The sequence below is a fragment of the Cetorhinus maximus genome, chromosome 11 (assembly GCF_964194155.1).
Source record: "Cetorhinus maximus chromosome 11, sCetMax3.hap1.1, whole genome shotgun sequence".
In the NCBI taxonomy this organism is placed as follows: Eukaryota; Metazoa; Chordata; class Chondrichthyes; order Lamniformes; family Cetorhinidae; genus Cetorhinus; species Cetorhinus maximus.
In genome coordinates, this window is record NC_135889.1 from 26548656 (window position 1) to 26576345 (window position 27690).

The window sequence follows — 27690 nt, forward strand, 5'->3', positions numbered from 1 at the left end:
AGCATTCAAAAAAAAATGTCATCATTGAGCAAGTGAAATTTAATAAGAGGAAACAAAAACCTGGTGAATGCACGGATTCATTCATAAACGACCTGTACAGGCTGGCAGAAAATTGTAACTACGGGATCCTCAGAGATAAATTAATACTCAATTGTATAGTGGTTGGGGTCTTAGGTGAACCTTTATCAGATCTCCTGCAAATGAGAGATTTAACACTCACAAAGTCAGTACAAATAGTGCAGCAGACTGAGCTTGGAAAGCTAAACAGAGCGGTTGTTAGTGGGGAAAGCGATGTCCCTTAGGAAAAAATGAGTGAAGCCATTTAATATGTCAGACAGAAAAGAGAAAGCGCAGTGAAGCAAAAGCCTGCAAGATTGGGGAAAAGTGCATGAGCTGCCATCTTGAGATGCTCTCGGTGTGGCAAAAAAGTTCTGCACAAACAGGAAGAATGCCCAGCAGTGGGAACAGAGTGCCACAACTGTAGAAAGTTAGGGCATTTTAAAATTGTCTGCCGATCTAAAGTGCAAGTAACTCACAGGAAGAAAGAGAAAATAACAAGGCCAAATTAAATTCAAGAAATGGAAGAGCCTCAGAAAAGAACAAATTACATTCCGAGAAGAAGTTAATAGAGTAGAAAATAATTACTGAAGCATTAAATTAGAAGTTGATAGTCACCCCAGAGAATTTAAGCTAGATATTGGTGTAGGTGTTTCAGTATTATCTGATGAAGCAAGTGGCTGAAAAATATCACATTACAGACATCCTGCATCCGGTTGCAAGGTCCAGGAGGGACAACACTGAAAGTAATAGGCCAAAAATTGGCAAAATTAAGATACAAGGATGAAGAAGTTATTGAATCCCTGTGTGCTATACACTACCAAGAGTCATTATTATTGAGCAGAAAAACATGCTTGCAGTTGAGGCTAATTTGATGAAATTGCTGGTAAGCAGTCCAGTAATATATTCAAAAAGGAATTTCCACCCTATTTTCAGATTTAGGAAAGCTGAAGACAGAATATCACGTAAACCTGAGAGCGGATGTTAAACCTATGTCTCTTCAGAGCGAGGAAGGACCCTCACCCAATGCAGCTCATCAGCTAGGTGAGGCATCTCCCTCACCATCTGCATGTCTACTTTGGACCTTCCCTGTTATCCCTCTAAGATTGGAAAAACTGTGTGGGCTAGCCAAACCTCCTGCTCATCCAGTAGGGGTACAGGCTTCTTTCTTTTTAAATTGTTCTGTCTGGTTTGGTACCTTTTTACGTCCCTGTTCTGTCCCGTATCTTTGGTGATATTCTCACTCACAGGGGTTGGGCTAGCTTCGGCTGCCATGCCCTGCACCTCTTCAGCTGGGTAAGGCAGTTTCCTCACCGGCTCTGGGGCTATTTGGGAATCTCTTGGGTCTGCTTGGGAACCTCTCTGGTCTACCTCCAAATTTGGAAAGGCAGGTTTGGGTAGCCAGGTCTTCTGCTCACCCAGCAGGGGTGCAGGCTCCTTTTGTTCTAAATCTGGGCAAGGTAGTTTCCTTACCAGCTGAATATCTATTCGGGGGCTTGCCTGGCATCTCAGTTCTAAAATTGAAAAGAAGGTTTCGGACAGCCAGACCTTCTGCTAATCCATCAGGGGCACAGGCTCCCTTCTATTTAAATTTGTTGGCCGGGTCTGGGGATTTTCTGTGCCCTTATTTATCCCCTGGTAGAATGATTCTGCTAGCCCCTCTTTGGCTGCATCTCCTCCAATCTTTGCTACACCCATCCAGCCTTTTTGCTTTCCGCTGGCTCCTCCACTGAATACTGCCCACCCGTTTTTTGATGCCTGGGAGTTCGCTGTAACACTTACTCTGCCTTTTGGGCGGTGGCAAGCGTGGACCTGCTCACGGGGTAATGACTTCTTCAATGTAGTTACTGAAGGCTGGTCTCTATTCTGTCTATGGCTTACATGGGGATGCCTAGCTTCTACTGTTCTGCCATGTGACTCTTTGACTGTGTGGGGCATCTCCCTCACTATCAGTTTTGCTGCCTGAGAATGGTCCTGTTCCTTGTTTAATTTAAGAAAAAAGGTGTTGGCCAATTTGGTCTCCAGCTCACTCCCTTCATCTCTTTTGACATTCATTTTCCTGACCTCTTTTAATTTTACTGGTCTTATATCAGCCTTTCGCCCCCTGCAGGCCCTCAAAACTTCTTTTAGCTTTCTGCCACACTGCAGAGCTTTGCTGAAATCTTTCGATTTGCCCAGCCTCTCTGGACTGTTCTGGCTTCTCAGGGCACAGTGCTTGGGACCTCACCAAGTCATTTCCCTGTAATATAGCTAATTCCCTCTGTCTCCTTTCCTCCTCCTTTTGGAATTCCCTCTCTGCATCTTGAGCCTTTAATTTCATCACACAGCAGTTTTGTGGATCTTAGGTCCAGGTCTCCAATCAGTTTTGGTTCTGATTCTTCTATCTGTTCTGGATAGGGACTGAGATCTAAATTCTCAAAAAATATCTGGAGTACCAAAAAAGCCTTTTTATCTGTATTTTCCAGGCTACAGATCTCAATTGTCCCAGGCGTAGTGAGGCTAAGGTTTCATTAGTTAGTACTTCCTTTTCCATACCCATCTTTGTAGTATAATTTACCATGTTGCTCCAACATGAGATTTTTTAAAATTGCTGCAATAAGTTACTTGTGTTTTAAAATTTGTTCCCGCCACTGAATTTTCCTTTTCTGGTTTCCAATTGACTTTTTTATATCAGATTTGGCTCATCTCTTAATTTGGACTCAGAGAGAGGAAAGTGCGAGAGGAGGACCTGAGCCAGGCAGTCAGCAGCATCTAGAGGAGACTGCGAGAGGAGAACCTGTGGGAGGTGGACCCTGAATCAGGCAGTCAGCCACACCTAGAGGAGAGTGTGGGAGGAGAACTCTGCAGCAGGCAGTCAGCAGCACCTAGAGGAGAATGCGAGAGGAGGACCCCCGAGCCAGGCAATCAGCCTGTACATGGATGATGTCGCCGTCTTCTGCTCGGATCCGCTGGCGGTGCGCAGACTGATCCACATCTGCGACCAGTTCGAACTGGCCTCGGGAGCCAAGGTAAATCGTGGGAAGAGCGAGGCCATGTTCTTTGGGAACTGGGCTGACCGATCCTTTGTCCCCTTCACTGTCAGGGCTGACGGCCTGAAGGTGCTGGGGATATGGTTCGGAGGGACCAGGGCATGCGTTAGAAACTGGAAGGAGCGAGTGTCTATGGTGAAAAGGAAACTGGGCATGTGGGAGCGACGCTCCCTCTCCATTGCCAGTACGAATCTGGTCATCAGGTGTGAGGCACTCTCGCTGTTGCTGCAGGTCTGGCCCATTCCACACTCCTGCGTGGTGGCGATCACTCGAGCCATCTTCCGCTTTATCTGGAGGTCAAAAATGGATCGTGTCCGCAGGGACGCGATGTACAAGCCTCTAGATAAAGGGGGAAAAAACGTGCCCAACATCGCCCTCATACTGATGGCCACCTTTGTGTGTGGCTGCATCAAGCGGTGCGTAGACCCTCAGTACGCAAACACCAAGTGTCACTATGTGCTGAGGTTCTACCTGTCCCCGGTGTTGCGAAGGATGGGTCTGGCCACGCTGCCGCGGAACGCTCCAAGTAGTTGGACCGTGCCGTACCACCTGTCCCTCATGGAAAAATTTATGCAGAAAAACACCTTTGACCACAAGTCCATCAGGCAGTGGTCAGCACGTAATGTCCTAGAGGCCCTGAGGGAAAAGGAGAGGGTGGATCCTGTGGGATGGTTCCCTGAGCAGACTGTCAAAGTCATTTGGCAGAATGCCTCATCGCCAGAACTTTCCAACAAGCACCAAGACGTGGCTTGGCTGGTGGTGAGAAAGGCCCTCCCCGTCAGATCCTTCCTACATGCCAGGAGTCTCACCCCCTCTGCACGTTGCCCTCGAGGTGGCTGTGGTGGGGAAGAGACCGTTGTTCACCTCCTTGTGGATTGTGCCTTTGCAAAGAAGGTCTGGAGAGAGATGCAGTGGTTGCTGTCGAGGTTCATCCCGAGCAGTTCTGTGACACAGGACTCTGTGCTCTACGGGCTGTTCCCAGGGACGCACACCGAGACAAACATCAACTGCAGCTGGAGGATCATCAACTCGGTGAAAGACGCGCTTTGGTCTGCCCGAAACTTGTTGGTCTTCCAGCACAAAGAGTTGTCCCCGACCGAGTGTTGCGGACTGGCACAATCCAAAGTCCAGGACTACGTGCTGAGGGACGCACTAAAGCTTGGGGCAGCTGCCGCAAAGGCGCAATGGGGAAGGGTCGCTGTCTAAGACCTTTCTGCCACAGCGCACCAAGGGACGGGGAACTGTTTAAATCCCCTCGGGCTGTACAGCTCAAAATGAAAGGCTGTAAATGATTGTAACATTGTTTGTACTGATGCACCTGGTGATACATTTTGTAAAAGTTGAACCGGATTGTACCCTTGTAATTAATGGTGTTTTTGAAATGGTTTGGGATGTGATTGAAGATATTTTATGAATAAAGTATATTTTTGCAAAAAAAAAATCAGCAGAATCTAGCACCTAACATCATAGGAGAAACATAAGTTTATTGCTTAGTGAGAAACTGCTATTAGGGAGTGTCACCATGTAGCTGAGAATTAGAAAAGCTTTTTTTTTTAAAAGAAGGGGCTATTTACATTTAAGTATGAAACACAAACTATAGGGAAATAAAGTTAATTTGAGGCCAGGTAAAATAAAGTTGCATAAGTAAACTAAATTAAAGTACATTAAAATAAAGTTAATGCAAGGGAAGTAAATTGAAGCCATGGCAGGATAGCACGATCGTGTAGACTGCGTGTCTTGTAATATGTGAGAAGTTGTGGATGCTACCAGTGTCTGAGACACCCACATGTGCAGTAAGTGTCACCAGCTATTACTCAAATGAGGGCATATGGGTTGAGCTCAGAAATAAGAAAGGGGCAGCCACACTGCTAGGATTGTACTATAGACCCCCAAATAGTGAAAGGGAGTTAGAAGAATGAATATGTAGACAGATTTCTGAGTGCAAAAACAATAGGGCAGTAATCATTGGTGACTTCAACTACCCTAATATCAATTGGGATACAAGTAGTGTGAAGGGCACAGAGGGCGCAAAATTCTTGAACTGCATTCAAAAGTACTTATTTAGCCAGCACATGACAAGCCCTATGAGAGGGGGCACAATCCTAGATTTAGTCTTAGGAAATAAAGCTGGACAAGTGGATGAAGTAGCAGCGGGGGACCATTTTAAGGATAGCGACCATAATATTGTTAGATTTAGCATCATTATGCAAAAGGACAAAGATAGAACAGGAGTCAAAGTTCTAAATTGGGGGAAGACAAATTTTACAAAGCTGAGAGGTGAACGAAAGTGGACTGGATACAGCTTTTAGAAGGGAAAACTGTGTCAAGTCAGTGGGAGGCATTCAAAGGCGAGATTCTACAGAAATGGTGTAGACATGTCCCCACAAAGAGAAAAGGTGACATTGCCAAATCTAGAAACCCCTGGTTATCCAGAAGCAAACAGGCCAAGATAAAGCAGAAAAAGAAAGCTTATGACAGTCACAAAAGACTTAATATTATAGAAAGCCTAGAGGAGTATAGAATGCACAGGGCTGAAGTAGAAAAGGAAATTAGGAAAGCAAAGAGAGAATACAAAAAAAAATTGACAAATAAAATCAAAGAAAATTCTAAGATGTTTTACCAGTACATCAAGAGCAAGAGAATAACTAAGAGAATAAAAGGTAGGGTCTATCAGAGATGTACATGGTAACTTGTGGGTTGATGCAGAAGATTTGGGCAGGGTTCTCAATGAGTGCTCTGTCTCTGTCTTCAATAAGGAGATGGATGCTGCAGACATTCTAGTTAAAGAGGAGTATGAAATATTAGATACAATAAGCATGGTGAGAGAGGAAGTACTGGAGGGATTGGCATCCTTGAAGGTGGATAAATCACTTGGGCCAGGTGGATTGTATCTCAGGCTGTTGAAGGAAGCCACGGAGGAAATCGTGGATGCTCTTGAGGATCATTTCCCAGTCCTCACTAGATACAGGCAATCCCAGGGGATTGGATAGAATTTTTTGAGGAAGTAACAAGGAGGATTGATGAGGGTAGTGTAGTGGATGCTGTCTACATGGATTTCAGTAAGGCATTTACCCCACATAGCAGACTGGTCAGGAAAGTGAGATCTCATGGGGTGCAGGTTGGATCCAAAATTCAATACAATACAAAGGGTAAAGGTTGATGGATGTTTTTGTGAATGGAAAACAGTTTCCAGTGGTGTTCCACAGGGCTCAGTGTTGGGAGCCTTGCTGTTTGTTCTATATATTAATGATTTAGACTTAAAGATGGGAGGCATGATTGGGAAATTTGCAGATGACACCGAAATTGGCCATGTAGTTGATAGTGAAGAGGATAGCTGTCGACTCCAGAATGATATCAATGGTTTGGTTGAGTGGGCGGAGAAGTGGCAAATGGAATTCAATCTGGAAAAGTGCGAGGTAATGCTTTTGGGGAGGGCAAACAAAGCAAGGCAATACTCAATAAATAGGGAGTTACTGAGAGGGGTTGAGGAAGTGAGAGACCTTGGAGTGCATGTCCACAGGTCCTTGAAGGTGGTCAAGAAAGCATATAGAATGGTTTCCTTTATTGGGCGAGGTATTGAATATAAAAGCAGGGATGTAGTGATGGAACTGTATAAAATGCTAGTTGGGCCACCGCTGGAATTTTGTGTACAGTTCTGGTCACCACTTTGCAGGAAGGACATAATTGCCCTGGAAAGAGTGCAGAGGAGATTTACAAGAATGTTGCCAGGGTTTGAAAATTGCAGCTATAAAGAGAGATTGGAAAGGCTAGGGTTGTTTTCCTTAGAACATAGGAGGCTAAGGGGTGACCTAATTGTGGTACAAAATTATGAAGCACTTAGATAGGGTAGACAGGAAAGACTTGTTGCCCCTAGCTGAGGGGTCAATTACCAGGGGGCATAGATTTAAGGTGATTGGTAGAAGGATTAGAGGGGACATGAGGGAAAACCTGTTTCACCCAGAGGGTGGTGGACATCTGAAATTCACTGCCTAGGCTGAAACACTCAACTCATTTAAAAGATACCTGGATCTGCACCTGAGGTGCTGTAACCTGCAAGGCTATGGACCAAATGCTGGAAAGTGGGATTAAAAAAGAGCGGCTAGTTTCTTTTTTCTCTTTTTGGCCAGTGCAGACATGATGGGCTGAATATCCTCTTTCTGCACTGTGACTTTTCTATGGTTCTATAGGACTCTGGTCAAATTCAAATTGGGTTTCCTGGACTTGGGCTCCGAATTTATGTTACAGACAGGAGGGGGGTTAATAAAACAGCATTGATCTATCCTTTTACCACTTGTCCGTAAACAGAAAGGTGTTTTTGATCTTTGATTTCCCCCTTTATATGTGTTGTAAGATTTATGGGGTTCAGGGCCACAGATACCTAAGATAGGCAGTCGGCAGTAAATAATTTTAAGGTAGTTTATTCAGAAGCAACAGTTTAGATATGATGCATTAACTAATTAATCAGAAAAAGTATATGACCCGTGACATTTCGGATCCCAGAGGATGGATGGGCAGTTGGCACAGGCTGTGTTGATCTCAGTAGATTGTGATGACAGCCTTCTGCTCTCTAGGCGAAGTGTTAGAGAGCTCTTCCCTCAGTCTTCCTCATCCATCTGAAGAAGGTGGCTGCCTAACAAGCACTGCAACCTCATCAGGATCCCCTCACCAGGACCTCTGACCAGGACCTCACCAGTATACCACTCCTGTGCCTGAGCAGTTGTCAATACACCCTTTTTCTGGGGCTGGTTCCCAGAGTCAATTATCTAATGGAAGGTACCCAAACTGTCAGCGTCCCACAGTTCATTATCCTGCTTGATATCAGTTTTTTAGTTTACATCTTGCTGAGGGTCATATCCTGGTCCTTTCTAAACAATTGCACAGATAATGGGGTGCACAAGACGTCATCCTTAGGACAAGCTTAGGAATGTCAACATGGCAGCCTGAACTAAGACTGTTCAGAGGTCAAAGTGTTTAGAAATCCTCTTTCCAGAGAGAGATCAATGTTGTTTAGAAAATCCTATAAAGGTTCTATATTATGCAGAAAATACCTGTTTATTCAAGACCTCAATTTCTTACAGTTGTGGTGTATTTTCCCAACCCTCAGTTTTGGTGTGATCCAATTCTCTATTAATAACCTCACAGCAAACTCAAGATATGATGAACTAAAAGGGTTAATTTATTTTGCACACACCCAAATGTGAGAGGAAGGTTGCAATGTGGCCTTCTTTTCATTCATGCAATAAAGGTTGGATAAAGACCAGAGAGAGTCTGGTCTCTATCCAGCAGGGCAAAGACTGCAGACAACATAAGAATTATTGTTTCATGTGAGTCCAGAGTCCAGAATCAAAGTATTCTTTCACACAGTCAGCAGGTTGAAGATGGATGCTGGATAATCCACTTTTCCAGTAGAGATGACTTCCATAATGGGATAGGCACATTGAGATGATTTCGTCTTGGAGGTGCTGGTATAGAAGTTCAGAGGTTCCAGTAGAAACAGTGTGGGTGGGAAGCCAGGTATTAAAAAAACCTGGACAGAGGTCTGGTTCTCCTGCAGCTTGGCTGATAGAAGATGGCAGACAGAGACCGGCTGCTAGCCTGGATTCCTGTTTCTCTTCTGAGGTTAAACAATGATTGAAGACAAAACCCAAAGCTATATAATTAAAGCTATTCAAATGGCTCAAGTCTCGGTCATGTAACAGGTTGGTTTCAGGTTGAGCCATATATCTAAGGATGGATTTTAAGGACTCTTGTTAAAATCTATTGCATTTTGAGCAGATAACTGTGGAATCCCCAATAGCACAACATTGGAGATGAGGAGTCACAAAACAGTAGGAGGCACATGGTCAGCGAGGGGAGGCTTCGGTCTGAGTGAGAAAGAGACCAGCGAGATTTCGGGACGGAGAGGTTTGGGACAGAGAGATTCAAACAGCGAGACTTTGGGAGAGAGAGGTTAAAACAGTGAGACTCAAGTAGGGGTAAGGGTAAAATAAAAGAAAGGGTTCATATTCTATTCAGATAAGATATGTCTGTGGAGCACAGTCCCATGATTTGCACATCCTGCACTATGTGGGAAATCCTAGATGCTCCTGGCAGTCTGGATGACCATGTGTGCAGGAGGTGCCTCCTACTGGAGCAACTCGAGCTCCAGGCTTTGGAGCCTGAGCGTCAACTGGGGGCACCACGGTGCATTCACGTGGCTGAGAGGTTAGTGGATAGCACGTTTCAGGATGTGGTCATCCTGCAGCTTAAGGAAGCGCAAGCAGAGGGAGAATGGGTGACTGCCAGACAGAAGAAGGGGACCAGGCAGGTAGTGAGGGAATCTCCCGAGTGCATCTCGCTTGCAAATCGTTTTTCGGTCTCGGAAAATGGTGAGAATGACTGTTCCTCTGTGGAGGCCAACCAAAGCCAAAGCCATGGCACTGTGGTGATCCAGCTGCTCGGGGGTGGGGGCGAAGAAGAAGTGTGGAAGGGCAATAGCTGTAGGGGATTCATTAGTGAGAGCAGTATACAGGCGCTTCTGCAGCTGCAGATGTGATTCCAGGATACCAGTGTCAAGGATGTCATAGAACGGCTGCAAGGCATTCTGAAGGGGGAGGATGAACAGCCAGAGGTTGTGATCCTTGTTGGAACCCATGACATAAGAAGAACGAGAAATGAGGTCCTGCAAGCAGACTTTAGGGAGTTAGTTAGGAAATTCAAAAGCATGGCTTCAAAGGTAGTTATCTCCAGATTACTCCCAGTGCCACAGTGAATTTAGGAACAGAAGGATAGGGCAGATGGATGCATGGCTGGAGAGATGGTGCAAGAGGGAGGGCTTTAGTTCTCTGAGACATTGGGATTGTTTCTGGGGGAGATGGGACCTGTACAAGTTGGAAGGGCTACAACTGAACAGGAATGGGACCAACATCCTCGCGGGGAGGTTTGCAAATGCTGTTGGGACGGATTTAAACTAAATTGGCAGGGGGATGGGATCCTGAAAAGTAGTCCAGAGGGGAGAGAAGCTGAGATGGAGTTAGAAGTTAAAATGCTAGTAGGTGAGTCTGGAAGGCAGAGGAAACATAGGCTAGATAAGAAAGAAATGAATTTAGCAAGGCTAAATGAAATATATTTTAATGCAAGGAGCCTGAGGAATAAGACAGATGAGCTGAGGGCACAGATGGGCACATGGGAGTATGATAATTTGGCAATGGCCGAGACTTGGCTAAAAGAAGGGCAGGATTGGCAGCTCAACATTCTGGCTTATAGGGTATTCAGATGCGATACAGAGGGGGATAGAAGAGGAGCGGGGGGGTCGTAATATTGATCAAGGAATCAATTATAGCAGTGAGGAAGGATGATATCTTGGAAGGATCATCAAATGAGGCCATATGGGTAGAAGTAAAAAACACAACAGGGCAAACACGCTGTTGGGTGTGTACTATAGGCCCCAAACAGTCAGGGAGAGATGGAGGATCAAATATGTAATCAAATTTCAGAGAAGTGTAAGAATAATAAGGCAATAATAGTAATGGGTTTTAGCTACCCAAATATTAACTGGGATAAAAGCTCTGATGAAGGGTCATATGGATTCGAAACATCAACTCTGTTTCTCTCCACAGGTGCTGTCAGACCTGCTGAGTTTTTCAAGCATTTTCTGTTTTTATTCTTAACTGGGGTAGTTTTAGTGTTCAGGGTAGGGAGGGAGCAAAATTCTTAAGTTGCATCCAGGAAAATGTTTTTAGCCAGTACTTAGAAAGCCCAACAAGGGAGGGGGCAGTTCTGGACCTAATATTCAGAAATAAGCCTGGTCAGGTGGAAGGCATGTATCAGTAGGGGAGCATTTTGGAGATAGCGACTGTAACTCAGTTAGATTTAGGATAGTTATGGAAAAGGAGAAGGTTGGGCCAGGGTTAAACATTCTAAACTGGGGAAAGGCTAATTTTACTAAGATGAGATAAGGTTTGCCCCGAGTGGACTGGGAGCAACTACTTGCAGATAAAACTGTGTCAGAGCAGTGGAAGGCATTCAAGGAGGAAATAGCGAGAGTATAGTGCAAATATGTTCCCAAAAAGACAAAGGGGGGGACCAAGTCCGGAGAACCCTTGATGTCAAGCGACATAAAGGTTAGGATTAAGAATAAAAGAGAAATTTATAGCAGATACCAAGGGCTCAATATAGCAGAGTCCCTAGAGGAGTACAAAAAATGCAGGGGGGAGCTTAAAAAGGAAATTAGGAAAGCTAAGAGAGTGCATGAAAAAGCATTGGTGGGTAGAATAAAGGAAAACCCAAAGGGGTTTTTTAAATATATAAAGAGCAGGAGAATAACTAGAGAAAGAGTAGGGCCAATTAGGGACCGTAGATGTAATCTGTGTGTAGATCCGGAAGACGTGGGTACAGTCCTCAATGAGTACTTTGTGTCAGTCTTCACAATGGAAAAGGACGACACAGATATAGACATCAGGATGGAGGACTGTGAAATATTAGAGGAAATTAACATAGAGAGAGAGGAGGTACTAGCGGGTTTAGCAGCCTTAAAAGTGGATAAATCCACAGGCCCGGATGAGATGTATCATCTATCCCAGGCTGTTGAGGGAGGCAAGGGAAGAGATATCAGGGGCCCTGGCAGTAATTTTCAAATCCTCTCTGGCCACAGGTGAGGTGCCGGGGGACTAGAGGACTGCTAACGTTGTCCCATTATTAAAAAAGGGAGGAAGGGATAGAATAGGAAATTACAGGTCAGTCAGTCTAACCTTGGTGATGGAGAAGTGACTAAAAAGGATTCGGAGGGACAGAATATATCTGCACTTGGAGAGACATGGATGGATCAGAGATAGTCAACATGGATTTGTTAAGGGAAAGTCGTGTTTGGCAGATTTGATCAAATTTTTTGAGGAGGTAACCAGGAGTGTTGATGAGAGTAATGCATTTGATGTGGCCTACATGGACTTTAGCAAGGCTTTTGATTAGGTCGCTCATGGCAGACTGGTCAAGAAAGTAAGGGCCCATGGGATTCAAGGCAAAATGGCATGTTGCATCCAAAATTGGCTGAGAGGCAGGAAGCAGAGGGTGATGGCAGAGGGATATTTCTGTGACCGGAAGTCTGTTTCCAGTGGGATTCCACAGGGCTCGGTACAGTTGTGGTGTACATAAATGATTTGGACTTAAATGTAGGGGGTATGATCAAGGCATTCACAGATGACACAAAAATTGGCTGGGTAAATAGTGAGGAGGATAGCCGTAAACTGCAGGAGTATATCAATGGACTGTTCGGGTGGGCAGAGCAGTGGCAAATAGAATTTAACCCAGAAAAGTGTAAGGTAATGCATTTGGGGAGGGCTTACAAGGCAAGGGATAATGCCATGAATGGTAGGACCCTGGAAAGTACTGAAGATCAGAGGGACCTTGGTGTGCATATCCACAGATCCCTGAAGGAGGCAGGGTAGGTAAATAAGGTGGTTACGAAGGCATATGGGATACTAGCCTTATTAGCCGAGGCATAGAATTCAAGACCATGGAACTGTATAAAACGCTGGTTAGGTCACAACTGGAGTACTGCGTGCAGTTCTGGTCACCACATTATAGGAAGAATGTGATTGGACTAGAGAGGGTGCAGAGGAGATTTACCAGGGCTGGAGGGTCTGAGCTATGAGGAAAGATTGGATAGGCTGGGGTTGTTTCCCTTGGAGCAGCGAAGGTTGAGAGGGGACCTGATAGAGGTATATAAGGTTATGAGGGGCATAGATAGGGTGGATAGGAAGGCACTTTTTCCATTAGTAGAAGGATCAATAACCAGGGGGCATAGATTTAAGGTAAGAGGTAGAAGGCTAAGAGGGGAATTGAGGAGAAATTTTTTCACTCAGAGGGTGGTGGGAGTCTGGAACTCACTACCTGAAAGGGTGGTTGAGTCAGAAACTCTTGTAACATTTAAGAAGTATTTAGATATTCACTTGTGTTGCCATAGCCTCCAGGGCTATGGGCCAAGCGCTGGTAAATGGGATTAGTGTCATCAGATCTTTGTTGACCGGTGTGTACATGATGGGCCAAATGGCCTCCTTCTGTGCTGTAAACGTCTATGAGTCTACTCTATGAGCCTATGAGCTCTGCCTTTGTCCAGAGCTAGCTAGTGCAGACATCTCAGCTACTTGTCCTTTGTGTTGGTTTGGCTGGAATGTTCATACAATGCAAACCTTCCCGGAAGATGTTAAGTTAGCCTTTGTCCATTGGAACTGCTCAGGACCTTCCAGTGCTGCCATGATGTGATCAGCTGCAGCCATTTTATCAGTCCAGCACTATTGTCCATTTTTAAAAAAATTGAATTTAAACAGAATATGGAACAGAAGTAATTTTTTAAAGAGTTTTTTTCTTCTTGCCTTCTTGGCATGACACTTGAAAGTGCTACAGCTGGGGCAAGAGTGTGGATACGAGACCAAAGAGAGAAGGCATAGTAATAGAAAGAGCTCCACAGCCAAGATCTTATAGAATCGAAACGAACAAAGGAAATCAAAGGAGGAACCGCAAAGCCTTAATATCATTGGGAGGGAAGCCAATGGAACCTTATACATACTATTTAGATCCGGATGGAGACAAGGAACCAGAAATAAATCACCCAGGTGGAAGACGCTCCTAGAATGACAAGAGAGTGCAGTTTGTCCTCAACCTCAAAATGAAATCAGGACCAGCCCAGGGAGATTGCTCAAGGCACCTCAAAGGCTAACCCTGTGAAGTCTGAGACTTTTGGAGAGGAGATGGAGAAGGATATAGAGATTTGGAGTAAAGGATTAACATCAGGAGCACCTGACACTGATGTAACTACTGATGTAAATATGATGCAAGGTCACATGATTAAATAACTGCGATCTGGAGGAAAGCAGAAGTACAACCTTGTGTATATTTACTGAGATGTATAGAGATCTGCAAATGAACAAGAATGGTTTTTGCAAACTAGAGATTAAATTTGCTTTCTTAGGGAAACAGACAAACCCTAAAGATACCCATTTAGACCTCGAACTGAAGGTGAAGCAATTGTAATCTTCAAAAATTCCCTAGATTCTGGAAAGGTCCCAGCAAATTGGAAAACCATCAATGTAACGGTACTATTCGAGAAAGGAGGGAGACAGAAAACAGGAAACTATAGGTCAGTTAGCCTAGCATCTGTAGTTAGGAAAATGCTAGAATCCATTATTAAGGAGGTCATAGCAGGACATTTAGGAAATCAATACCATCAGGCAGAGTCAACATGGTTTTTGAAGGGAAATCATGTTTGGCAAGATATGAGCTCATGGTATAGGGGTGATATATTAGCAGAGATAAACAGGAAACAGAGAGTCAGGAAAATGGGTCATTTTCAGATTGACAAACTGAAAATAATGGAGTACCACAGGGGCCTGAATTATTTATGATTTATATTAAAAACTTGGATGAAAGGCTGTTTTGTAGCCAAATTTGCATACTTACAAAAATAGGTAGGAAAACAAGTTGTGAGAAACATACAAAGGGTCTGCAAAGTGGAAAAGTGAGCAGGCAAAAAGTTGGCAGATGGAGAATAATGTGAGAAAATTGAGTTTGCCCACTTTGGCAGGAAGAATAGGAAAGCAGAATATTATTTAAATAGAGAGAGGCTGCAGACTGTTGCAGTACAGAAGGATCTGGGTGTCCTTGTACATGAATCACAAAAGGTTAGCATGCAGCTTCAGCAAGTGATTAGGAAGGCAATTGGAATATTGGTCTTTATTCCAAGATGTATGGAGTATAAAAGTAGGGAATTCATATTTCAACTGCACAGGGCATTGGTGAGGCCACACCTGAAGTACTGTGCAAAGTTCTAGTCTCCTTACTTAAGGAGGGATTACTTGCTTTGGAAGCAGCTAGTTCAGAGAATGTTTCCTCGGCTGATTCTTGAGATGAAGGGGTTGTCTTATGAGGAAAAGTTGAGCAGGTTGGGACTTTCCTCATTGGCGTTTAGAAGAATAAGAAGTGATCTTCTTGAAACATATAAGATTCTAAGAGGGCTTGACATGATCTTATTGCATGGCAGAGTAAACACAATGGACCAAATGTCCTAGTCCTGCTCCCATTTCTTATGATCTTATGATTGTTATGTTGCTTGGACAGCTGACCTTGAACTTTTGAATCTATTGTACTTGATTTGGGTTACACTGAGGTAACTTGATACCTTCTGCTACTGAATACTGACACTGAATTGTGTTCACCAGACAACGTACACCAGTAACTCATTTTGATTACTCACAAAAATAAAACACAAAACTGTTGATGTTGGAAACCTGAAACAAAAGAAGCAAATGCCGAAAACTCTCAACAGGGAGTATAGAGCTGTAGCGAAAACAAGCAAGTGCAGGGCAATGGGATGTGGGAATGCCCTCTTTCAGCACAATGGAAAAGGCAAATAATATCACCTCTATTTCTCATTCCAATCACATTCACTTCTTCCTTTCCTCTTTGTGCACTAACACCATTCCCTTATCACATAATACTTGCGCAAGCACCAACTACATCCAACACTCCTTCTTCACATTACATTGCACACACCTGACTTCACATTCAGCTCCAAGTTTTCATTCAACCCTGCTTCTCCGCTATTTACACATCCGCTTTATGTACAATCTATATGAGGCTTGTCCAACGTATGGATGTGGCCTGTGAAGCCCTTCTGTGTGGCTCGTGGAGCCAATTTTCAAAATGCTGGTCTAAAAGGTAAGTTTGAACGGAAGATTCTGCATGGAGCCGCTCCTCAAATCACAGGCTTTTTCCTTGCCCCCCACCAGTGTGGGAGAGAACTAATCTGTGATTGGAGGAGCAGCGAACACCAGCAGTAATGAGTTTGCAGCATGGAGAGAGGGGCCCAGGGAGTGGAGGTGCTGGGGAGCGGGGAATAGGTGTCCAGAGTGGGGCCCAGACAGGCAGGAGCGAGGCATGAGGCAGTGGAGCTGGGCTCAGATGAGTTCGAGAGGGGCGCAGATATCCAGAGCGGGGTGTGAGGCAGCGGGGGTGGGGCTCAGGTGCACTGGAGTGGAGCATGAGGCAGCAGGGGCAGGGCCCACTGGCATCTGAGTGAGTGGGGACTGTGTGTGTGAGAGAGAGAGAGGGACAGAGTGAGGGGGAAGAGCATGTGAGGGGGAAGAGAGCGTGAGGGGGTTGGGAGAGAGAGCATGTGAGATGGTGGAGGGAGAGAGTGTGAGGCAAGATGAGATTGTGAGGGGGAAGAGAGACAGAGTGAGGGGGCTGGGAATGGGAGAGAGAGAGAGTGAGTGGGCGGGTGGAGTGCGAGGCAGAGCAGGGGGAGAGGGAGACGGGATATGAGGGGGCGGGGAGAGAGCAACGGAGTGTGAAGGGGCGGGGGAGAGGCCGACGGAGCATGAGGGGTAATGAGGGGGGTGTGAAGACGACGGAACGAGAGTTGGAATGAGGGGGTGTGAGGGTGACGGAGCTGGGGGGAATGAGGGGGTGTGAGGGCAATGAAGCAGGAGGGGAGCGTGGAGGTAAGAGGGCAAAAGAATGCGAGGGGGAGCGAGGGTGTGTGAGGGCGACAGGATGGGAGGGGGAGCGAGGAGTGTGAGGGCGACGGAGGGCGAGGGGATATAAAGGCAAAGGAGTGCGAAGGGGTGTGAGGGTGACTGGGTGCAAGGGGACGAATGCAACGGATAGCGAGGGGGAGCGAGGGCAACGGAGTGTGAAGGAGAGCGAGGGGCTATGAGGGCAATGGAGTGGGAGGGGGAACAAGGGGTGGTGAGGGCGACTGAATGGGAGGGCAAGCGAGGGCATGTGAGGGCAACGGAGTGGGGGGGAGCGAGAGCGGGTGAGGGTGACGGAATACAAGAGGGTGTGAGGGCAACGAAGTAGGAGGGGGAATGGGGGCGAAGGAGTGCGAGGGGGAGCGAGGGGGTGTGATGGGGACGGAGTGAGGGGGGAGCGTGAGGGGGTGAGGGCGACGGAGTGGGGGGGAGCGAGAGGTGGTGAGGGCGACAGGGTGGGCGGGAGCGAGAGGAGGTGAAGGCAACGGAGGGGGAGCGAGAGGGTGACGGAGTGGGAGGGGGAGCGAGAGGGGGTGAGGGCGATGGAGTGGGAGGGGGAGCGAGAGGGGGTGAGGGCGACAGAGTCGGGGGGAGTGAGGGGGTGTGATGAGGATGGAGTGGGAGGGGGAGAAAGGGGGTGTGAGGGCGATGGAGTGTGAGAGGGTGTGAGTGCGACCGAGTGCGAGGGGGAGCGAGGGCGACAGAGTGTGAGGGGACCAGGGGGTGTGAGGGCGACGGAGTGCGAGGTGGAGCGAGGGGCTGTGATGGCGATGGAGTGGGAGGTGGATCGAAGGGGTGTGCTGACACCAGAGTGAGGGTGACAAAGCGGGAGGGGGAGGGAGGGGGGTGAGGAGGAGTGAGGGTGATGGGGTGCGAGGGGGAGTGAGGGCAACGGAGTGGGAGGAGGAGTGAATGCGACGGATTGCTCGTGGGAACGAGGGGGTGTGAGGGCGATGGGGTGTGAGTTGGAGCGAGGGTGACGAGTGTGAGGAGGAACGAGGGTGTTGGGGTGTGAGGGGGAGTGAGGGAGTGTCAGGACGATGGCAGCGAGGGGGTGTGAGGGCAACAGAGTGGGAGGGGGTGTGAGGGTGACGGAGTGCGAGGGGATGAGGGCGATGGAATGCAAGGGGGAGCGAGGGCGACGGAGTTCGAGGGGGAACGAGGGCGTGTGAGGGTGACGGATTGTGAGCGGGTGCGAGGGTGGGTGAGGGCAATGGAGTGTGAGGTGGAGCGAGGGTGACGGAGTGTGAGGAGCAACGAGGGTGATGGAGTGTGAGGGGGAGTGAGGGAGTGTCAGGACGACAGCAGCGAGGGGGTGGGAGGACGACGGAGTGGGAGGGGGAGCGAGGGGGTGTGATGGCAATGGAGTACAAGGGAGTGTGAGGGCGATGGAGTGTGAGGGGGTGTGAGGGCGATGGAATGCGAGGGGGTGTGAGGGCAACGGAGTTTGAGGGGGAGCGAGGGCGTATGAGGGCAACAGAGTGGAAGGGGGTGGAAGAGGGGGTGAGAGAGGGGGAGGGGGGGAGTGTCAGGTTGAGGGTGGTGAGGGGGTGAGGGCAAAGGAATGGGAGGGGAAGCGAGGTGGTGTGAGGGCGACGGAGTGGGAGGGGGAGTGAGGGAGTTTGAGAGCGATGGAGTGCGAGGGGGTGTGAGAGCGATGGGGTGCAAGGGGCAGCGAGGGCGACCGAGAGCGACGGAGTGTGAGGGGGAGCGAAAGGGTGTGAGGGCGATGGATTGTGAGGGGGAGTGAGGACAACGGAGTGGGAGGCGGAGCGAGGGTGATGGGGTGTGAGGGGGAGTGAGGGAGTGTCAGGACGATGGCAGCGAGGGGGTGTGAGGGTGACGGAGTGCGAGGGGGTGTGAGGGTAACGGAGTACGAGGGGGTGTGAGGGTGACGGAGTGGAAGGGGGAGCAAGAGAGGGTGAGAGCGACAGAGTGGGTGGGGAGGAGGGTGACTGATAGCGAGGGGGAGTGAGGGTGATGGAATGTGATCCAGAGCGAGGGAGTGTGAGGGTGACAGAGTGCGAGGCGGAGCAAAGGTGATGGGGTGCGAGGGGGAGCGAGGGAGTGTCAGGACGATGGCGGCGAGGGGGTGAGGGCAAAGAGTGTGAGGGGTTGTGAGGGTAACGGAGTTCAAGGGGGTGTGAGGGCGAGTGCGAGGGTGTGTGAGGGCGACGGAGTGCGAGGGGGTGTGAGGGTAACGGAGTGCAAGGGGGTGTGAGGGCGACGGAGTGCGAGGGGGTGTGAGGGTAACGGAGTTCGGGGGGTGTGAGGGTAACAGAGTGTGAGGGGGTGGGAGGGTAACGGAGTTCGAGGGCGTGTGAGGCCGATGGATTGTGAGGGGGTGCGAGGGTGGGTGAGGACAATGGAGTGCGAGGTGGAGCGAGGGTGATAGAGTGTGAGGAGCAATGAGGGTAATGGGGTGTGAGGGGGAGTGAGGGAGTGTCAGGACGACAGTAGCGAGGGGGTGTGAGGGCGACGGAGTGGGAGGGGGAGTGAGGGGGTGTGATGGCAACGGAGTACAAGGGAGCGTGAGGGCGACGGAGTGTGAGGGGGTGTGAGGGCGACGGAATGCAAGGGGATGTGAGGGCAACGGAGTTCGAGGGGGAGCGAGGGCGTATGAGGGCAACGGAGTGGAAGTGGGAGGAAGAGGGGGTGAGAGAGACAGAGTGGGAGGGGAGGAGTGTGACGGATAGCGAGGGTGATGGAATGCGAGGGAGAGCGAGGGAGTGTGAGGGTGACAGATTGCGAGGCGGTGCGAGGGTGATGGGGTGCGAGGGGGAGCGAGGGAGTGTCAGGTCGACGGTGGTGAGGGGATGAGGGCAATGGAATGGGAGGGGAAGCGAGGTGGTGTGAGGGCGACGGAGTGGGAGGGGGAGTGAGGGAGTTTGAGAGCGATGGAGTGCGAGGGGGTGTGAGAGCGATGGGGTGCAAGGGGCAGCGAGGGCGACCGAGAGCGAGAGCGACGGAGTGTGAGGGGGAGCGAAAGGGTGTGAGGGCGATGGATTGTGAGGGGGAGTGAGGACGACGGAGTGGGAGGCGGAGCGAGGGTGATGGGGTGTGAGGGGGAATGAGGGAGTGTCAGGACGATGGCAGCGAGGGGGTGTGAGGGCGACGGAGTGGGAGGGGGTGTGAGGGTGACGGAGTGCGAGGGGGTGTGAGGGTGACGGAGTGCGAGGGGGTGTGAGGGTGACGGAGTGGAAGGGGGAGCAAGAGAGGGTGAGAGCGACAGAGTGGGTGGGGAGGAGGGTGACGGATAGCGAGGGGGAGTGAGGGTGATGGAATGTGAGCCAGAGCGAGGGAGTGTGAGGGGAAGCGAGGGTGACAGAGTGTGCGGAGGAGCGAGGGTGATGGGGTGCGAGGGGGAGCGAGGGAGTGTGAGGACGAAGGCGGCGAGGGGGTGAGGGCGACAGAGTGCGAGGGGGTGTGAGGGTAATAGAGTGTGAGGGGGTGTGAGGGTAACGGAGTTCGAGGGGGTGTGAGGGCGACGGAGTGCGAGGGGGTGTGAGGGCGACGGAGTGCGAGGGGGTGTGAGGGCGACGAAGTGCGAGGGGGTGTGAGGGCGACAGAGTGCGAGGGGGTGTGAGGGTAACAGAGTGTGAGGGGGTGTGAGGGCGACAGAGTGCGAGGGAGTGTGAGGGTGACAGAGTGCGAGGCGGAGCGAGGGCGATGGAGTGTGAGGGGAAGCGAGGGTGACAGAGTGTGCGGCGGAGTGAGGGTGATGGGGTGCGAGGGGGAGCGAGGGAGTGTCAGGATGATGGCGGCGAGGGGGTGAGGGTAATAGAATGGGAGGGGAATCGAGGGGGTGTGAGGGCGATGGAGTGCGAGGGGGTGTGAGGGCGATGGAGTGTGAGGGCGACAGAGTGCGAGGGGGTGTGAGGGTAACAGAGTGTGAGGGGGTGTGAGGGCGACGAAGCGCGAGGGGGTGTGAGGGCGACGGAGTGCGAGGGGGTCCGAGGGTAACAGAGTGTGAGGGGGTGTGAGGGTAACGGAGTTCGAGGGGGTGTGAGGGTGACAGAGTGCGAGGGGGTGTGAGGGCGACGGAGTGCAAGGGGGTGTGAGGGTGGCGGAGTGTGAGGGGGAGTGAAAGGGTGTGAGGGGGTGCGAGGGTGGGTGAGGGCGATGGAGTGGGAAGGGGAGCGAGTGGGTGCGAGGGTGACGGAGTGAGAGGGGACGAGGGCGATGGATAGCTAGCGGGAGCGAGTGTGATGGGATGTGAGGGGGAGCGAGGCAGTGTGAGGGTGACAGAGTGCGAGGCAGAGCGAGGGGCTGTGACGGCGATGGAGTGGGAGGTGGATCGAAGGGGTGTGCTGACATTGGAGTGAGGGTGACAAAGTGGGAGGGGGAGTGAGGGGGGTGAGGAGGAGCGAGGGTGATGGGGTGCGAGGGGGAGTGAGGGAGTGTCAGGACGACGGCGCCAAGGGGGTGTGAGGGTGATGGGGTGCGAGGGGCAGTAGGGGGAGTGTGGAGGAGCGAGGGTGATGGGGTGCGAGGGGGAGTGAGGGCAACGGAATGGGAGGCGGAGCGAGTGGGTGTGAGGGTGACAGGGTAGGAGGGGACGAGGGCGATAGATAGCTAGCGGGAGCGAGTGTGATGGAATGCGAGGGGGAGCGAGGCAGTGTGAGGGCGACAGAGTGTGAGGGGGAGCGAGGGGCTGTGACGGCGATGGAGTGGGAGGTGGATTGAAGGGGTGTGCTGACATTGGAGTGAGGGTGCCAAAGTGGGAGGGGACGTGAGGGCGATGGAGTGCGAGGGGGAGTGAGGGCAATGGAGTGCGAGGGGGAGCGAGGGCGACGGAGTGTAAGGGGTGTGTGAAGGCGGCGGAGTGCGAGGGGAAGCGATGGGGGTGTAGGGTGACGGAGTGCTAGGGGTTGTGAGGGCGAGGGGGATCGAGGGCGACGGAATGCGAGGGGGAGCGAGGGGGTGTGAGGTCGAAATAGTGTGAGGGGGTGTGATGGTGACGGAGTGTGAGGGGGAGCGAGGGCGATGGACTGCGAGGAGGAGCAAGGGGTTGTGAGGGCGATGGAGTGTGAAGGGACGAGGGTGACGGCGTTCGAGGGGATCAGAGTGTGAAGAGGAGCGAGGGTGATGGAGTGCAACGGGGAGCGAGGGGGGTTGAGGCTGACGGATTGGGAAGGGGGGCAACGGGGTGTGAGGGTTATGGAGTGGGAGGAGGAGCGAGTGGTTGAGGGCAACAAAGTGGGAGGGGGAGCGAGGGGGGGTGAGTATGGCGGAGTAGGAGGGGGAGTGAGGGTGTGAGGGCGACGGAGTGCAAGCGGACGAGGGCGTTGGAGTCCGAGGTGGAGCGGGGCGAAGATGTGCGAGGGGTACGGAGTGGGAGGGGGGTTAGGGCGACAGGGGTGGGACGGAGTGGGTGTGAGGGCGATGGAGTGCAAGGGGGAGCGAGGGGGTGTGAGGACGAAGGAGTGTGAGGTGGTATGAGGGCGCTGGAGTATGAGGGAGTGTGAGGGCAATGGAGTGCGAGGGGGGAGCGAAGGGGTGTGAGGTCGGAAAAGTGTGAGGGGGTGTGAGGATGACGGAGAGCGAGTGGGAGTGATGGAGAGTGAGGTCGAAGGAGTGTGAGGGAGTGTGAGGGTGACAGAGTCGGGGGGAGCGAGGGGGTGTGCGGGCGATGGAGTGCGAGGGGGTGTGCGGGCGACGAAGTGCGAGGGCGTGTGAGGGCAACGGAGTGCGAGAGGGAGTGAAAGGGTGTGAGGGTGATGGATTGTGAGGGGGTGCGAGGGTGGGTGAGGGCGATGGAGTGGGAAGGGGAGCGAGGGGGTGTGAGGGTGACGGAGTGAGAGGGGACGAGGGTGATGGATAGCTAGCGGGAGCGAGTGTGATGGGATGTGAGGGGGAGCAAGGCAGTGTGAGGGTGACAGAGTGCGAGGCAGAGCGAGGGGCTGTGACGGCGATGGAGTGGGAGGTGGATCGAAGGGGTGAGCTGACATTGGAGTGAGGGTGACAAAGTGGGAGGGGGAGTGAGGGGGGTGAGGAGGAGCGAGGGTGATGGGGTGCGAGGGGGAGTGAGGGAGTGTCAGGACGACGGCGCCGAGGGGGTGTGAGGGTGATGGTGTGTGAGGGGCAGCGAGGGGATGTGAGGGTGATGGGGTGCGAGGGGGAGTGAGGGCAACGGAGTGGGAGGCGGAGCGAGTGGGTGTGAGGGTGACGGAATAGGAGGGGAAGCAAGGGTGTACAAGGGCGACGGACTGAGAGGGGACGAGGGCGACGGCATGCGAGGGGGAGCGAGTGGGTGTGACGGCGATGGAGTGGGAGGTGGATTGAAGGGGTGTGCTGACGTCGGAGTGAGGGTGCCAATGTGGTTGGGGACGTGAGGGCGATGGAGTGCGAGGGGGAGTGAGGGTGATGGGGTGTGAGGGGGAGTGAGGGAGTGTCAGGACGACGGCAGCGAGGGGGTGTGAGGGCGACGGAGTGGGAGGGGGAGTGAGTGTGGGTGAGGGCGATGGAGTGGGAGGGAGAGCGAGGGAGCGTGAGGGTGACGGAGTGTGAGGCGGACGAGGGCGACGGAGTACGTGGCAGAGCAGGGGCAACAGAGTGCGAGGGGAAGCGGGGTGCGAGGGGGAGTGAGGGCAATGGAGTGCGAGGGGGAGCGAGGGCGACGGAGTGGAAGGGGGAGCAAGAGGGGGTGAGAGCGACAGAGTGGGTGGGGAGGAGGGTGACGGATAGCGAGGGGGAGTGAGGGTGATGGAATGTGAGCCAGAGCGAGGGAGTGTGAGGGTGACAGAATGCGAGGCGGAGCGAGGGCGATGCAGTGTGAGGGGAAGCGAGGGTGACAGAGTGTGCGGAGGAGCGAGGGTGATGGGGTGCGAGGGGGAGCGATGGAGTGTCAGGACGATGGCGGCGAGGGGGTGAGGGTAATAGAATGGGAGGGGAATCGAGGGGGTGTGAGGGTGACGGAGTGCGAGGGCGTGTGAGGGTGACGGAGAGCGAGGGGGTGTGAGGGCGATGGGGTGCGAGGGTGTGCGAGGGGGTGTGAGGGCGACGGAGTGCGAGGGAGTGTGAGGGTAACGGAGTTCGAGCGGGTGTGAGGGCAATGGGGTGCGAGGCTGTGCGAGGGGGTGTGAAGGTGATGGGGTGCGAGGGTGTGTGGGGGGGTGTGAGAGCGATGGGGTGCAAGAGGCGACCGAGAGCGAGTGGGGAGCGAGAGCGACGGAGTGTGAGGGGGAGCGAAAGGGTGTGAGGGCGACGGATTGTGAGGGGGTGCGAGGGTGGGTGAGGGCAATGGAGTGGGAGGGGACGAGGGCGATGGAGTGGGAGGCGGAGCGAATGTGATGGAATGCGAGGGGGAGTGAGGCAGTGTGAGGGCGACAGTGCGAGGGAGAGTGAGGGGCTGTGATGGCAATGGAGTGGGAGGTTGATCGAAGGGGTATGCTGACGTCGGAGTGAGGGTGACAAAGTGGGAGGGGGAGTGAGGGAGACCGAGGGCGATGGAGTGCGGGGAATGTAGGGTGACGGAGTGCTAGGGGTTGTGAGGGCGAGGGGGATCGAGGGCGATGGAGTGCAAGGGGGAGCGAGGGGGTGTGAGGTTGAAGGAGTGTGAGGGGGTGTGATGGTGATGGGGTGATGAAGGGGAGCGAGGGCGATGGACTGCGAGGAGGAGCAAGGGTTGTGAGGGTGATGCAGTGCGAGGGGGAGTGAGGGTGACGGAGTGCGAGGGGGTGTGAGGGCGACGGAGTGTGAGGGTGCAAGGGGGTGTGAGGGTGACTAAGTACAAGGGGGTGTAAGGACGATGGAGTGGGATGAGGAGCGAGGGAGTGTGAGGGTGACAGAGTGGGAGGGGGTTTGAGGGCAACGGAGTGCGAGGCTGTGTGAGGGTGACAGAGTTCGAGAGGAGCCAGGGGGTGTTAGGGCGATGAGGTGGGAGGGGGAGTGAGGGGGTGTGAGGGTGATGGCGTGTGAGGGGGTGCAAAAGGGTGTGAGGGCGACGGATTGTGAGGGGGTGCGAGGGTGGGTGAGGGCAATGGAGTGGGAGGGGACGAGGGCGATGGAGTGGGAGGCGGAGCGAGTGGGTGTGAGGGTGACAGGGTAGGAGGGGACGAGGGCGATGGATAGCTAGCGGGAGCGAGTGTGACGGAGTGCGAGGGAGAGTGAGGGGCTGTGACGGCGATGGAATGGGAGGTGGATCGAAGGGGTGTGTTGACATCGGAGTGAGGGTGACAAAGTGGGAGGGGGAGTGAGGGAGTGTGAGGGTGATGGATTGCGAGGGTCTGTGAGGGCGACAGAGTGTGAGGGAGAGCGAGGGCGATGGAGTGCGGGGGGTGTAGGGTGATGGAGTGCTAGGGGTTGTGAGGGCGAGGGGGATCGAGGGCGACGGAGTGCGAGGGGGAGCAAGGGGGTGTGAGGTCGAAGGAGTGTGAGGGGGTGTGATGGTGACGGAGTGTGAGGGGGAGCAAGGGCGATGGACTGAGAGGAGGAGCAAGGGTTGTGAGGGTGATGCAGTGTGAGGGGGAGTGAGGGTGACGGAATGCGAGAGGGTGTGAGGGCGACGGAGTGTGAGGGTGCAAGGGGATGTGAGGGTGACTAAGTACAAGGGGGTGTGAGGGCGATGGAGTGGGATGAGGAGCGAGGGAGTGTGAGGGTGACCGAGTGGGAGGGGGGTTGAGGGCAACGGAGTTCGAGGCTGTGTGAGGGCGACGGAGTTCGAGAGGAGCCAGGGGGTGTTAGGGCGATGGGGTGGGAGGGGGAGTGAGGGGGTGTGAGGGCGATAGAGTGTGAGGGGGAGCGATGGTGACGGAGTGCGAGGGGGTACAAGGGTGATGGGGTGCGAGGGGGAGGGTGAGGGGGACAGGGTGTGGAGGAGGGTGATGGGGGTGATGGGGTGTGAGGGGGATGGGGTGTGATGGGGGTTAGGGGGCCGGGGGTGAGGGGGACAGGGTGTGGGGGAGTGTGAGGGTGACGCGGTAGGATGGGGGTGAGGGGGCCGGGGGTGAGGGGAATGTGGTGTGAGGGGGATGGGGTGTGATGGGGGTGAGGGGGCTGGGGGTGAGGGGGATTGGAGGTGAGGGGGATGGGATGTGATGGGGTAAGGGGGCCGGGTGTGAGGGAGCCGGGGGTGAGGAGGAGGGGGTGTGAGGGGAATGGGCTGTGATGGGGGTGAGGGGGACAGGGTGTGGGGGAGGCTGAGGGGGACGGGGTGTGAGGGGGATGCGGGCGACAGAGTGTGAGGGGGGCGGGGTGTGAGGTGGACTTGAGGGGATGGGTTGTGAGTGGGATGGCGTGTGAGTGGGATAGGGTGTGAGGGGCATGGGGCGTGAGGGGGTGTGAGGGGGACGGGGGTGAGGGGGACGGGGTGTGAAGGGGGCAAGAGAGCACGAGTGTTGAAGAGGGCACGTGGAGTGTGAGAGCCCGCGAGGAGTGGAGAAACTGCACAAGGGAGCGAGAACGCGCGAGGGGTGGAGACAGCGTGCGGGGCGGGGGAGAGCGCACGAAGGGTGGAGAGAGAGTGCGGGGACCGAGAGTGCACGAAGGGTGGAGAGAGAGTGCGGGGAGCGAAAGTGCACGAGCGGTGGAGAGAGAGTGCGGGGCGGGTGAGAACGCGTAAGAGGTGGAGAGAGCGTTCGGGGAGTGAGAGCGGATGAGGGGTGGAGGGAGCATGCGGGGAGGGCGAGAGCGAGCGAGGGGTGGAGAGTGCGTGCGCGAGGGTGCGAGAGCGCGCGAGAGGTGGAGAGAGCGTGCGGGGTGGGCGAGAGCGCGCAAGGGGTAGAGAAAGAGTGCGGGGTGGGCGAGAGCGCGCGAGGGTGGAGAGAGCCTGCGGGGCGGGGGAGAGCGCATGAGGGGTGGAGAGAGCGTGCGGAGCGGGCGAGAGCGCGCAAGGGGTAGAGAGTGAGTGCGGAGAGTGAGAGCTCATGAGGGGTGGAGAGAGCATGCGGGGAGCGAGAGCACACGAGAGGTGGAGAGAGCGTGCGGACAGCGAGAGCGCACGAGGGGTGGAGGGAGAATGCGGGGTGGGCGAGAGCAAGCGAAGGGTGGAGAGAGCATGCGCGAAGGTGCGAGAGCGCACGAGGAGTGGAGAGAGCCTGCGGGGTGGGGGAGAGCGCATGAGGGGTGGATTGAGCGTGCGGAGTGGGCGAGAGCGCGGAAGGGGTAGAGAGAGAGTGCGGAGAGTGAGAGCTCATGAGGGGTGGAGAGAGCAGGCGGGGAGCAAGAGCGCGCGAGGGTTGGATAGAGCGTGCGCGGAGCGAGAGCGCATGAGGGGAGGAGAGACCGTGCGGGGCAGGCGAAAGCGCGCGAGGGGTGGAGAGAGAGAGTGGGGCGGGCGAGAGCATGCGAGGGGAGGAGGGAGAGTGCGGGGCGGGCGAGAGGGCACGAGGGGTGGAGAGAGAGTGCGGGGCGGGCGAGAGGGCACGAGGGGTGGAGAGAGAGTGCGGGGCGGGCGAGAGTGCATGAGGGGTGGAGAGAGCGTGCAGGGAACGAGAGCGCGCGAGGGGTGGAGAGAGAGTGTGAGGAGCGAGAGCGCATGAGGGGTGGAGAAAGTGTGCGGTGAGCGAGAGCGCACGAGGGGTGGAGAGAGAGTGCGGGGAGCGAGAGTGCGCGAGGGGGGGAGAGAGAGTGTGGGGAGCGAGAGCACATGAGGGGTGGAGAGAGAGTGTGGGGAGCGAGAGAGCATGAGGGGTGGAGAAAGCATGCGGTGAGCGAGAGCGCGCAAGGGGTGGAGAGGGAGTGTGGGGCGGGCAAGAGGGCGCGAGGGGTGGAGAGAGAGTGTGGGGCGGCTGAGAGCGCATGAGGGCTGGAGAGAGCGTGCGGGGCGGGTGAGAGCGCATGAGGGGAGGAGAGAGCGTGCGGGGTGTGAGAGCACACGAGATGTGGAGAGAGAGCAGGGTGGACGAGTGCGCGCGAAGGGTGGAGAGAGCGTGCGGTGCGGGTGAGAGCGCACGAGGGCTGGAGAGAGCGTGCGGGGCGGGCGAGAGCGCGCGAGGGGTGAAGAGAATGTGTGGGGAGCAAGAGTGCATGAGGGGTGAAGGGAGAGTGCGAGGAGCGAGAGCGTGCGAGTGGTGGAGAGAGAGTGCAGGGCGGGTGACAGCGCGCGATGGGTGGAGAAAGTATGTGGGGCGGGTGAGAGCGCGCGAGGGGTGGAG

The 27690-nt window shown here is 53.4% G+C and overlaps 1 protein-coding gene across 1 annotated transcript; it reads left to right on the forward strand.

Annotated features, from left to right (window-relative positions):
- The first annotated feature begins 327 nt into the window (after nucleotides 1-327).
- LOC144686447 (uncharacterized) lies at nucleotides 328-4518 on the forward strand. The gene is made up of 2 exons (XM_078551674.1): nucleotides 328-1101; nucleotides 2732-4518. The coding sequence occupies exon 2, from the start codon at nucleotides 2973-2975 to the stop codon at nucleotides 4290-4292; it is 1320 nt and encodes a 439-aa protein (XP_078407800.1). The 5' UTR covers nucleotides 328-1101; nucleotides 2732-2972; the 3' UTR covers nucleotides 4293-4518.
- Nucleotides 4519-27690: the final 23172 nt, after the last annotated feature.

Coding starts and splice junctions, on each gene's coding strand:
- LOC144686447 (XM_078551674.1), top strand. CDS start 2,973: ATGGATGATGTCGCCGTCTTCTGCTCGGATCCGCTGGCGGTGCGCAGA.